The following is a 13,353-nucleotide window of genomic DNA, read 5'->3' as shown; positions in this document are numbered from 1 at the left end:
AAGACAACCCTCAGAATGGGAGAAAATATTTGCAAATGAAGCAACTGACAAAGGATTAATTTCCAAAATTTACAAGCAGCTCATGCAGCTCAATAACAAAAAAACAAACAACCCCATCCAAAAATGGGCAGAAGACCTAAATAGACATTTCTCCAAAGAAGATATACAGACTGCCAACAAACACATGAAAGAATGCTCAACATCATTAATGATTAGAGAAATGCAAATCAAAACTACAGTGAGATATCATCTCACACCAGTCAGAATGGCCATCATCAAAAAATCTAGAAACAATAAATGCTGGAGAGGGTGTGGAGAAAAGGGAACACTCTTGCACTGCTGGTGCAAGCCACTATGGAGAACAGTATGGAGGAAGGAAGTATGGAGGAAGGGACAGTATAGTTTCCTTAAAAAACTACAAATAGGGCTTCCCTGGTGGCGCAGTTGTTGAGAGTCCACCTGCCGATGCAGGGGATACGGGTTCGTGCCCTGGTCCAGGAAGATCCCACATGCCGCGGAGCAGCTGGGCCCGTGAGCCATGGCCGCTGGGCCTGCGCGTCCGGAGCCTGTGCTCCGCAACGAGAGAGGCCACAACAGTGAGAGGCCCGCATAGTGCAAAAAAAAAACAAAAACAAAAAAAAAAACTACAAATAGAACTACCATATGACCCAGCAATCCCACTACTGGGCATATACCCTGATAAAACCATAATTCAAAAAGAGTCATGTACCAAAATGTTCATTGCAGCTCTATTTACAATAGCCCGGAGATGGAAACAACCTAAGTGCCCATCGTTGGATGAATGGATGTGGCACATATATACGATGGAATATTACTCAGCCATAAAAAGAAACGAAATTGAGCTATTTGTAATGAGGTGGATAGACCTAGAGTCTGTCATATAGAGTGAAGTAAGTCAGAAAGAGAAAGACAAATACCGTATGCTAACACATATATATGGAATTTAAGAAAAAAAAAAAGGTCATGAAGAACCTAGGGGTAAGACAGGAATAAAGACACAGACCTACTAGAGAACGGACTTGAGGATATGGGGAGGGGGAAGGGTGAGTTGTGACAAAGAGAGAGGCAAGGACATATATACATTACCAAACGTAAGGTAGATAGGTAGTGGGAAGCAGCCGCATAGCACAGGGAGATCAGCTCGGTGCTTTGTGACCGCCTGGAGGGGTGGGATAGGGAGGGTGGGAGGGAGGGAGATGCAAGAGGGAAGAGATATGGGAACATATGTATATGTATAACTGATTCACTTTGTTATAAAGTAGAAACTAACGCACCATTGTAAAGCAATTATACCCCAATAAAGATGTTAAAAAAAAAAAAAGACAGTATGGTACTGGCACAAAAACAGAAATAGTGATCAGTGGAACAGGATAGAAAGCCCAGAGCTAAAGCCATGCACATATGGTCACCTTATCTTTGACAAAGGAGGCGAGAGCATACAATGGAGAAAAGACAGCCTCTTCAATAAGCGGTGCTGGGAAAACTGGACAGCTACATGTAAAAGAATGAAATTAGAACACTTCCTAACATCATATCAAAAATAAACTCAAAATGGATTAAAGACCTAAATGTAAGGCCAGACACTATAAAGCTCTTGCAGGAAAACATAGGCAGAACAGTCTGTGACATAAATCAGAGCAAGATCCTTTTTGACCCACCTCCTACAGAAATGGAAATAAAAACAAAAATAAACAAATGGGACCTAATGAAACTTAAAAGCTTTTGCACAGAAAGGAAACCATAAGATGAAAAGACAACCCTCAGGATGTGAGAAAATATTTGCAAATGAAGCAACTGACAAAGGATTAATCTCCAAAACTTATAAGCAGCTTATGCAGCTCAGTATCAAGAACACAAATAACCCTATCCAGAAATGGGCAGAAGACCTAAACAGACATTTTTCCAAAGAAGATATACAGATTGCCAACAAACACATGAAAGGATGCTCAACATCACTAATCATTAAAGAAATGCAAATCAAAACTACAGTGAGGTATCACCTCACACCAGTCAGAATGGCCATCATCAAAAAGTCTACAAACAATATAGAGAGGGTGTGGAGAACAGGGAACCCTCCTACATTGTTGCTGGGAATGTCAGTTGGTGCAGCCACTATGGAGAACAGTATGGAGGCTCCTTATAAATTAACAATAGAACTACCATATGACCCAGCAATCTCACTCCTGGGCATATATCTGGAGAAAACCTTAATTTGAAATGATACATGCACCCCAATGTTCACTGCAGCACTATTTACAATAGCCAGGACATGGAAGCAACCTAAAGTCCATCAACAGAGGAATGGATAAAGAAGATGTGGTATATATATACAATGGAATATTACTCAGCCATAAAAAAGAATATTACTCAGCCATAAAAATAATGCCATTTGCAGCAACATGGATGGACCACCATATTGAATGAAGTCAGACACAGAAAGACAAATATCATATGATACCGCTTATATGTGGAATAAAAAAAAAAGGGGTACAAATGAACTTATTTACAAAACAGAAGTAGAGTCACGGATGTAGAAAACAAACTTATGGTTACCAGAGGATAAGTGGGGGAAGGGACAAATTGGGAGATTTGGACTGACATATACACACATAATACACACATATTATACATAAAATAGGTAACTAATAAGGACCTGCTGTATAGCACGGGGAACTCTACTCAATACTCTGTAATGGCCTATATGGGAAAAGAATCTAAAAATAAAAGAGTGGATATATGTATATGTATAACTGATTCACTTTGCTGTACACCTGAAACTAACACAACATTGTAAATCAACCATATTCCAATAAAAATTTTTTAAAAATTTGGTTGATAGAGTTAGTTGGAAACTCTTCTGTCGCTATGAGGGTAAATCTTAAAAGTTCTCATCACAAGAAAAAAACGTAACCATGTGAGTTGATGGATGTTAACCAGACTTACTGTGAAAGTCATTTTGCAATATATATTGTACACCTTAAACTAATACGATGTTTTATGTCAATTATATCTCAATAAAACCGTGGGGAAAAAAACAGTAAAAACTACATTCTGGTATTATATACATGGTGTTCATCAATTTTAGCAAAGCTGGTAAAAATACAACTTTTATAAAACTCAACCAAACATACTGAAATGGGAATAATCTAGAAAACAGATTTAAGTATTGATATATTTTGGCCTCTAGAAAGGTATCCTCCCATTCCAATAAACTCAGAAGCATTCTAGTTTATACATTAGTGTAACTTTTGACTTTGGTGAGTGTATACCAGTTTCCCAGAGCTTAAACATGTTAAGGGTGAGCTAACAGATGGTGAATCTGTCCCGTCTTGTACTGTGGTATGTAGAACTTAAAACTGTAATATAGTCTGTCAGAACGGCAAGACCATGACACGTAAGTCACATTACCAATATGATGAATGTTCTCCTTGATGACTTCACATTCTATTGGCCATCTTGGAGCCTGCAGTGGCCCACTGCTGGAGAAAAAAGCAAAGAGATCTCGGGGTTCTCGAAGACGTGAGTTTACTTCACCAAGGTCATCATGAAGAAGCTGTCTGCTCTTAAGAAGTGGTGAACTCAGCATAAGGGAATCTGCCAAAGGGAAAGGGAATGAGTGAACAGTTTCCTCTTCTTCCTTGGGAACTTTACTGCTCAACTGTAACAAATATGTAAGTTTAAGCACTGTATTAATATATTAGCACAGATACGCAATCCTATGACATGTTTCTCCTTCAAAGAGATTTAGTACGGGATGACAGCATCAAAACTATAAAACGTTAAGTTAAAGTTCTGCCTTAGTCTGTTAAACATTTAAATGTAAAGCTTTAGAGTAAGTTAGAAGATACTTTTTTCTTTTTTTTAAATCAATGTTAATGGGTCAAAGACATTTCAACAGTGGGTTACAAATAAAAGTTACTTAACGTGTGTTATTATTTTTGTCTAGAGAGAGGCAAAAAAGAAAACTTTCAATTCAACCACTAGCGTTTTAGGAAAAAAGGACATAAAACTTTATTAACTACAGTGAAACAATCTACAAATTACATTTCAAGTTCATAATATAACCATTCAAAGGACAGAGAGACTTACAAAACAGGGAGGTGGATAGGGGCAGAGGAGTGAGCAGGGGCAGAAGAGAGAGAAGAGTTCTTGGGAAATAAAGAATGGGAAAAAAGGGAGGAAAACAAGGGCGTTCAAGGACAAAGGGGGAAAAAAAGGAAATGAGAGGAAGAATGAAAAGAAAGGGAAAGAGGAAGGAAAGGCTGAAGGCCCCTAGGGTGGTAACTCCCAGCTCTGGTGGGGAGAGCAGGAGGGAGAGACATTTCCTTACAGGAGTTTCCGTTTTCTGGTCTGGAAGGACATGAAATACCTCTGCTCACAGCTTCTATCTGTCTGTGCACAGTTGAAGATAGACTGGTAGGCCCTAGAAAGGGGAAGGAAGAGGTATGGTTGGTCCGATGGATCTTTCTTTTTCCTGCCCGTGTCCCCTATACCTTTCCATCCCCCGCCCCCACTTTGGGCCCCTGCATTTCTGTGTCTAAAATATTTCCCCCACTGTTTAATGCAGGGGGAAAAGGCAACAAACATTTGAAAAGATGGTAAAGCTGCTCAATCTCACTCATAGAGAAATGTAAATCAAAATGACAAGGAGATAACGGTTTTTTACCTAACAGACAGTAAAAACATTTATGTGTTTTCACACTCACCCTGGCAAAGGTGTAAGTAAACACGTACTCTCATAACTTGCTGACAAAAAGGCAAATTGGTGCAAACTTTCTGGAAAGCAATTTGGCAATGTCTAGTAAGATCTAAAACACCCAAACCCTTGATTCGGCAATCCCATTGCTAGAAATTACTTTATAGATTTTCTTAACAAAAGCTCGTCAAGATACATATACGAAGATGCTCACTGCAGTAACGTTCAAATAATAAAAATGTGCAAACAACCAAAGCATCCAACAAAAGGGAAGTTAAAATAATTATGACATGTTAATGAGATGGAATACTGTAGGTGCTCTAAAAAGAATGAGGTAGATGCTTCTTGTGCTCATATGAAAAGGCTCTATTTTTAAACAAAAAAAAATCAAAGATTATGTATAGGATCCCTATGAGCAATTAAGAAGAAAAGATATATAGACACTTGAGGATATATCTTCTTTTTCCTGAAAAGAATGATTACAATAGTGGCTATATTAAGGGTGAGGCAGGGAGAGCTCTTAATTTCCTTTTGTGTTTTTCTCCTACCATTTGAATTTTCTAACCTTATACATATATTTCCTTTTCTTTCTTTTTTGGTTTCTTTCCTCCGTTCGTTTGTTCCTTCCTTTCCTTCTCTTCTTTTTTTTTTTTTTTGAAACAAGCACATTATAACTCATTCCCTTTTTACCTCCTTTGTACTTTTCTGGTTTAAAAAAACAACAATAACAACATAATAAATGCTTTGCTACAAAGATAAAGAAAAATATCTTCCTCACTCCAATGATCAAAACAGGGGGAAAAAGTGTCAGGTTATCAGTTATACTCTAACTAAAATTCATCTACATTGTTGTGTCACCTCTAGCAGCTGTCTTTGCATTTTACATTTTTTTATTATATTAAGACTGGCAATTGTTTCTTATCAATGTTATTTCAAGTGTCAGCAAATGGGGCAGGAGAAAGCTGAAGGGGGGTGGTCAGCTGGCTCCTGAGCCATTCCATCTTAACAGTCTCCTTTGCTCAACCCTTGCCTTTCTATTCCCTGCAAGGAGCTCTGGGACACAGAATGGAAAAGCCTTCTGGGCACTGGGATGAGCAAAAATATAAGATACATATTTGAAAATGAAAATGGAATTGCTACATCAAAGGTTAAGTACCATTTTACATTTTCCACCTATTGCCAAACTGCCTTTCTAAAAAATCCTATCTATTCACATTCCTAACAGCAGTGTGGGAGAGTGTTCTCCCACCTCCTGACCGAAAAAAAATTTTTGCCCAAATTTCATAATTTAAAAATGGTACCTTGACATATTGATTTGTATCTTTAATTAGAGGTGAAATTGAGCAACTTTTCATAAAGCTTGTTGACTGTGTTTTCTTTTCTATGAACTCCTTGCTTATGTCCTTTGTCCATTATTCTATTTGGTCATCTTTTACATATTGATTTGTAAGAGTTGTTATGTTAAGGAAATTAACCCTTTGACATATTTGTCACAAAATTTTTTTCCAATTATTTTCCTTTACTAATGGTATTTTTTCTATACAGAAATTAAAATTTTTGCTGTAAAAATTATCAGTGTTATATTTTATGGCTTTTGGGTCTTATGTCATTCATAGATTTTTAACTAGAAAAGGGACACAATCAGATTTGCACATAAAAAAGAACACTGCTGTGTGGAAAATGGATTGGAAGGGGGCATCATGGAACAAGAGAAGCCAAGAGACCAATTATGAGGCTGTTTCAATAGTGAGATGATGGTAGCTGGGGGAGGGCTGGGGTGGGGGAAGGATGTGCAGTAAAGAGAAGTGAACTGATGTTTGGTTGGATATGTACTGAGGGAGAAATTCAACTGCATTCCTACCCTTGGATTCCAGAAGAAACTTGTGGAATCCCTGTAAAAAATTATTTTTGCTTAAGCTGGCTGGAATTGGTTTCCACCACTCTTATGCAAAGAGCCTTAACAAATATATCCACCAAAACTGCATGAAAAAAAATCAATGTGTTACTCTTGACCAAGGCGTTCTAACAAATTTTCTAATAATTTGGAGGAAGATCATCCAGAATGCACAGTATTTTAATTTAAACCTACAAAATCCAAAGCAGATCTAGGGAGAATATTTTTTTGTTTTGTTATTTTTCTTTTCATTAAAAAATTTCTTTCTTTGTTTTTTAAGAGAGAACATTTTTTAAAAATTTTATTTATTTATTTTGGCTGTGTTGGGTCTTTGCTGCTGCACATGGGCTTTCTTTAGTTGTGGCGAGTGGGGGCTACTCTTCATTGCAGTGCACGGGCTTCTCACTGCGGTGGCTTCTCTTGTTGCAGGGCATGGGCTCTAGGCGTGCGGGCTCAGTAGTTCTGGCTCGCGGGCTCTAGAGTGCGGGCTTCAGTAGTTGTGGCGCACGGGCTCAGTTGCTCCGCGGCATGTGGGATCTTCCCGGACCAGGCCTCGAACCTGTGTCCCTTGCATTGGCAGGCGGATTCTTAACCACTGCGCCACCAGGGAAGCCCCAAGAGAGAACATTTTTCAGTGATGTCAGAAACGGTGGCCAAGGCTGCTCCCTTGGCTTCTCCCACGTTAGGCCATGTTCTCCTGAACACCAGGAGCTGTTGCTCAAGGACGTGAGGGTTCTGGGGGTCATACAACACTGATTATTACTCACACAGACGCTTCTCCTTTTGCAAGGGGTCTGGTATCAAATCCTCTGTTTCCCCAAAAGAGCCACTCAACAGGTATCGAGGATTATTCTTCCCAACATGCTGGTGCGTAGCAGTTTGGTAAACTGCCCCTCTCAGCTAAGAACAGGCAGTTTACTGAAACGTGCTGGAAGGCTAGTTCATCACCTCCAACATGTAGGTCAACACCCAAACCACTACTACTAGCAAACCTCCTTCTAGTCACCACCTGCCACCACAGGCGTTTACAATGAATACAACCCATTTTCCAAAGAGCTTTCACATTCCAATTTATGTGAATTAAACATCATTTTCTCCATTTCATGCTGAGGAGAAGACTTGAGAAGCAGTATGGTAAAGTGGAAAATTGGGAGGCAGCTATACGACCAAGTGAAGGCAAGTACTCAGAGTGAAAGTGCAGCACTCAGAGTGGGAGCTGCTTTGTCCGGAGGGCTCTGCTGAATCTGGTGAGCTGGAAATTCAGTTTTCAACAAATTACAAAATGAAATAGTTAATAAGAAAGTCTAACAAGGTTGATAGAAATAAAATCAATATAAAAACCTACATTTTAGGGGCTTCCCTGGTGGCGCAGTGGTTGAGAGTCCGCCTGCTGATGCAGGGGACGTGGGTTTGTGCCCCGGTCCGGGAGGATCCCACATGCCGCGGAGCGGCTGGGCCCGTGAGCCATGGCCGCTGAGCCTGCGCGTCCGGAGCCTGCGCTCCTCAACGGGAGAGGCCACAACAGTGAGAGGCCCACGTACCACAAAAAAACAAACAAACAAAAAAAGCCCTACATTTTATTTCTAAATACCAGGAGCAAAGTTAGAATATCAAAATTTAAGAAGATATCACTTATAATAGCATACAAATATGCAGTTCTACGAAAAAAATTATAAATCTTATTGGGAGACATTAAGGAGGACCTAAGTAAATTAGAGAATTAGACTATATTAATAGATGGGAGAACCTGGTATTGGAAAATTCTCATTTCTTGTCAAATCTGATGCATAGATTCAATGTAATCCCATATATTTTTTAAGCATCACAAGCCAATTCTAAAATTATATAAAAAGGTAAGAAGAGCCAAGACACTTTTGAAGAACGACAATATGGGAGGACATGTCTTTCCAGAGATCAAGACTGTTTTAATGCCATGTGGTGTCATTAAGAAAGGGTGGTATTGGTGCAAGGACAGACAAACAAACCCTTGTATAAATGGACACGCAACAGGGGTAACACAGCATATCAGTAGGGAAAGGAAGTTCTTTCACTAATGGTGGTGCTGGAAAACTTCATCAGTTTATCCAAGCACAACTCTCTCAGTTGATCAAACAATTTACTTCATGAACCCAGGAAAGGTGATGCTAGGTAAGAATGAGATATTACCTTTAAAGTAGCCATAGTACTGGAGGTGATGGTACATGAAGTCTTCATAGGCCTCAGGAAGAGTCTGTGAAACGACAGGCCATCTCAATCAAGAAAGTGCTTTCGTAATTGTAGAGAATTATTATAACAGCCTGTTATAAGAATAATACTGAGTCTTAACAAAAATACACAAGCATTGTTGCAGAGGACACTATACCTGGGAACTTCTGTAAACAAACGATGTGAAAGACATTTGTGCAAATTATTCTATCTTTGGGATCAAGATCTCCAGCCAGAAAAAGATGCCACCAGAATATACCTTCGGATCTAGTATTGGATTTCTGTGGAGTGCCTGGAGAGGAGTGTGTACCGACCTGCTGCTTTAGCTCTGTTTCCAAAGCTGGGAACATGTTACTTCTGCATGGTATGCTGAAGACCTGTCAGTGACACCGGCATCCAGCAACAATCCCTGACCAATTTCCAAAAGGGCAGTTGATTACATAGAAGAAGCTAAAAAACCAGATTAGAACAACTGAAAAACTGTAGAAATTCACCCACGTCCCCTCCCTCCGCTTCGCAGCTCCCACGCTACTTTAGGAAACCCTGCGGTACCGCTCCGTCTTCCCGGCCAACCCAACCTCTCCTCAGATAAACAAGGACCCGCCACGAGGCCCGATGCGCACCTGAAGAATCTGGGAGAGCGCCTTGTCTTCCAGCCTCCTCCTCCGGTGGCGCCAGGACCCCTGCTGGCCCCATGCTTCTTTCCCCACCAGTGAGGGAGATGCCCCCCACCAGGTCGCCTCAGGAAAGTGAAAGGAAAGGGGATGAGGGGTCCGGCGCAGTCGTCTCGGGGTGGGTGGAAAAGAAAGGTCAAGAGCCCGGAGAGTGGGCTCTGAAAACGGAATTCAGGGATTCAGGGCTTCCTGGGCAGGGAGAAAGTGGCGAAGGGCAGTTTCCCGGAGAGTCGCGGGACGGGGCGTAGAGATGTCCTACGACTGCAGAGGGAAGGTTGCTACTGCCTCCGCGCCCCGGCCCGTCCGGGGCAGCAGGGGTGCGTACGGAGCCTGTGGCGACAGAGGAGCGTGAGCGAGGCGAGGGACACGGTCCGCAGGTAGAGAACCAGTCGCGCACCGACCACAAGACACTCCCGTCACGCTCACGCGACACTGCTTTCCTCTAGGGCCCCAGTTGCCTAGCAACCACGAGGCGGAAGCGGGAGGGCGAGGCGGCTGGGCGCTTCCGGAGAGCGAGGCTCCGCCTCCGAGGAAGGGGTGGGGAACAGGAGAAAAGTCGAAGACTGGCGTTCAGGTACCAAGGATTCACATTCCTCCTTTCCTACAGTATTGCAGCCTGGCTTCTGGGGATTAGAAATTGCATTGATGGGGACTTCCCTGGTGGTCCAGTGTTTGAGACTCCGTGCTTACACTGCAGGGGATACGGATTCGATCGCTGGTTGGGGAACTAAGATCCCGCATGCCCCGTGGCCGGGCCCCAAACAAAAAAGCAGCTGTTCCTCAGCTTTAGGAAACTGTTGAGTATTGCTCAAACGGAGCCGCTTCCCCTCTTTCACCTTCTCTCCATCCCATAGCTAGAACTGATAAATTACCTCCTACATTGAAAACATACAAGTTAGTAAATTAAAACCACACATTTTGACTATCAAATTGTCAGATTCTAAAAAACGCTCCTTTCTGGCAGGAGAGGGACAAAGGCACTTCGTCCCTGTACCAATTCCCAGAAGTCTGGAAAACTGGCACTTAAAGCAAAAGCTTTAATGGCTAGTTGACAGCCTCTATTTCCAGAAATATGCTCTACGCAAATTACAAGAAAAACAATTTTATTTTTAAAAATTTTATGGTACATTTTTAAGAATTTGATTTTTTAAAATTTATTTTTCTTTCCTGCATTGGGTCTTCGCTGCAGCGAGCGGGGGCCACTCCCCGTTGCAGTTGCGTGGGCTTCCCATTGCAGTGGCCTCCACCCTGGGAGCATGGGCTCCAGGCACGAGGGCTCAGTAGTTGTGGCTCGCAGGCTCTAAGAGCACAGGCTCAGCAGCTGTGGTGCACGGGCTTAGCTGCTCTGCAGCATGTGGGATCCTCCCAGACCAGGGATCAAACCCGTGTCCCCTGCATTGGGCAGGTGGATTCTTAACCAATGCACCACCAGTGAAGCCCAGAAAAACAATTTATATACAAAATGGTCACCGAAATACATAACGGTAAAAAACCAACACAAGCATACATGACACTGATTAGACAATTATATGCATATAAATATACTAGAATAAAATTCTAACTATTGTTGTCTTTGGTTAACTTTACATGACTCTAAGTATACATAACTTTTGTAATTAGTGGGAAAAATATAAAGCACCTTTATTTTTTTCACAGTATTAACCACATTACATCATTTCCAGGATTTAAGTAGGCCAAACACTAGCTAATATTACAGACTACAAGCTCCAAAATTTAAGTCACACCTTCTGGTACTAGAGGCCTGTTTTTCTAACCCCGTCCTCGCACCCCACAACGGGCTCAAGATCCTGATGCTTTTTTTTCCTGGAGCTGTTCTTCAATGTTTGCACATACCTTACACTATAGTTGATTAGAAAAAACAATTGACTTAAAGTAAGTCTTGGTTACATAATCGTGGAGTTAACAGGCAAAACAGGAGCAAAAGAACAATCAATCAGAAGTATAAAAAAAGCTTTATTAGTGCATATATACAAATTTACAAGGTCAGAAACTGGAGAAATACAAACAGCTTTAAAACACAATTTGCTTTTTCTTCAGTTTAAAGTGACTTTTACCTGATTGTGATACAATAGAAAGTACAGAACAGTAAACTGCTTTTTAAATACTGGAATTTTATGGAGAATACATTCACACATAAATGGAAGGTGAACTTTGGACCAAGGTAAGACAATGGAGACACATCAGTACATACAGTGGCTTTTGTTACATTTACTGCCACATACGTGAGGAGGAAATTCTCAAAATCAAAGACGCAAACACCTGCTGCTGCTGCCACCTATACTGTAATTTAAATATGCCACCTAGTATGTGAAATGACTGAGCTATCTTTATCAGTTCTAGAATTTGTGAGAAAGAATACTCTGAAGAGTGTGGCCATCTGTTAGAACAAGGTGAACGACTTGATGTATCTCAGCACTTCAGGGGTGGCAGACTAGAGGAAGAGGTCAGAAAGAGATTCCTATAATCCCAGTTAAGCAAGGCAAAATATAGAGCTGCTTTCTTAATTGCACTTGTTCTGAAGAAGTTAATGAGAGAGAGCGTGCCACACTAGGAACTACAAGAGCCTCTATGAGGCAGGAAAATCCTTCACTTTTCTTCAGTGAGTCCTCTACAGAGGTGTCATACGCATGAACCACATGTTCCAGACTGATGAGGTTAATGTACCTAACATGCTGAGTTTGCCAGTGTGAGAATAAAGGCAGCCGGGTCAGAGCATTCAGTCACCTCACCTTTCAGCAAAACAGAAAAATTACATTTCACAAACGTGGCAATTTTGTACGTGTATACTCTTGCCCAGGAAATTCATCATATGCTCTCCCTCATGACATTTATAGTTTATTGACAACAGTAAGACTGGTTAAGACTCGGAAATGATTAAAAAAACAAACAAAAAAAACAGTAATAAAAATTTAAAAAACTATGTGTTTGGAGCCATTTTTCTTCTCTTCAGTCTTGCTCGCCAATCTTCAGGAAGGGCTTCAAAATTAGCATTTCTCTCTGCCATGCCACTGTGAAAACAACGTACAGATTAAATTAGTTCACTGGAAAGAAAAAGAACGAAAAAGTGTTTATTTCCTAGCAAAAAAAAGCTAACTGAAACCGAAAATGTGACATATTTTATCTATGTTCATGAAAATGTTTCAAGTTTCTCAGCTAAGTACCAGCATTACTCTTCATCAAATTTCTTAATTGATAGGTCAATCAAACACATACAAAGCACTCTTCTCTATAGTTTTATTTATATGTAAGTGCATATTTGTTTTTGTATCTCCCCAGCAATCACTGAAGCCATACAGAAGGAAAATAACACATTCTTGTAAAAGTATTTCTTGGTCCCTAGGAGTTATGATTCTTTATCTTAGATATATTTAACACATAGGAAGATATATTTAACTCTTAACATACCATCAGGGACCGTTGGACCTAACGTTTTTGACTCTCTTGATCAGTTCTAATTAGGATTGATCTCTCATGGCTTATTCAATCATTTATAAAACCGATTAAGACTCAGATTCTAGGGAATGCCCTGGTGGTACAGTAGTTAGGACTACATGCTTTCACTGACGAGGGCCTGGCTTCAATCCCACAAGCTTCGCAGCACGGCAAAAACAAACAAAAACTCAGGTTGTAACTTACAATTACCAGAATGGGTGCCTTAGACCCTTTTATAAATACAAAATGAGCTAAGATTAATTACAGAATCTTTGTGACTTCCGATCATCTTGAAATAGTTTGTTATTTCATCACTGTAGGAATTAATCATTAGTCAATTCCCAGCAATATTAAAAAAAGATTAAAATAGTAAGAAAGCTGAAGAATAATTGAATCATCTACAACGATGA

The 13,353-nt window shown here is 40.6% G+C and overlaps 2 protein-coding genes across 6 annotated transcripts in view; both read right to left on the bottom strand.

Annotated features, from left to right (window-relative positions):
* The window catches only part of AGBL2 (AGBL carboxypeptidase 2), a 43,832-nt gene extending 33,860 nt beyond the window's left edge, over positions 1 to 9,972 (bottom strand). For 3 of the 5 annotated variants that reach the window (XM_067749008.1, XM_067749007.1, XM_067749004.1), the window contains exons 1-5: positions 9,440 to 9,972; positions 9,131 to 9,266; positions 8,778 to 8,841; positions 4,352 to 4,444; positions 3,430 to 3,615 (exon numbers count right to left, since the gene is read on the bottom strand). In XM_067749008.1, the coding sequence (XP_067605109.1) occupies positions 3,430 to 3,615; positions 4,352 to 4,444; positions 8,778 to 8,841; positions 9,131 to 9,166 (379 nt within the window). In that variant the 5' untranslated portion in view covers positions 9,167 to 9,266; positions 9,440 to 9,972. The remainder of the gene's footprint in view (positions 1 to 3,429; positions 3,616 to 4,351; positions 4,445 to 8,777; positions 8,842 to 9,130; positions 9,267 to 9,439) is intronic. The other 2 variants (XM_067749006.1, XM_067749005.1) reach the window with 2 other exon arrangements.
* Positions 9,973 to 11,444: 1,472 nt separating this feature from the next.
* FNBP4 (formin binding protein 4) overlaps positions 11,445 to 13,353 on the bottom strand; it is a 38,272-nt gene continuing 36,363 nt past the window's right edge. The window contains exon 17 of the mRNA XM_067749002.1: positions 11,445 to 12,519. Within this exon, the coding sequence (XP_067605103.1) occupies positions 12,429 to 12,519 (91 nt within the window). The 3' untranslated portion in view covers positions 11,445 to 12,428. The remainder of the gene's footprint in view (positions 12,520 to 13,353) is intronic.

The sequence above is a fragment of the Pseudorca crassidens genome, chromosome 9, assembly GCF_039906515.1.
Source record: "Pseudorca crassidens isolate mPseCra1 chromosome 9, mPseCra1.hap1, whole genome shotgun sequence".
NCBI lineage: Eukaryota > Metazoa > Chordata > Mammalia > Artiodactyla > Delphinidae > Pseudorca > Pseudorca crassidens.
Note: the sequence above shows the minus strand (reverse complement) of the source record. Positions and strands in the feature narration are given on the sequence as shown.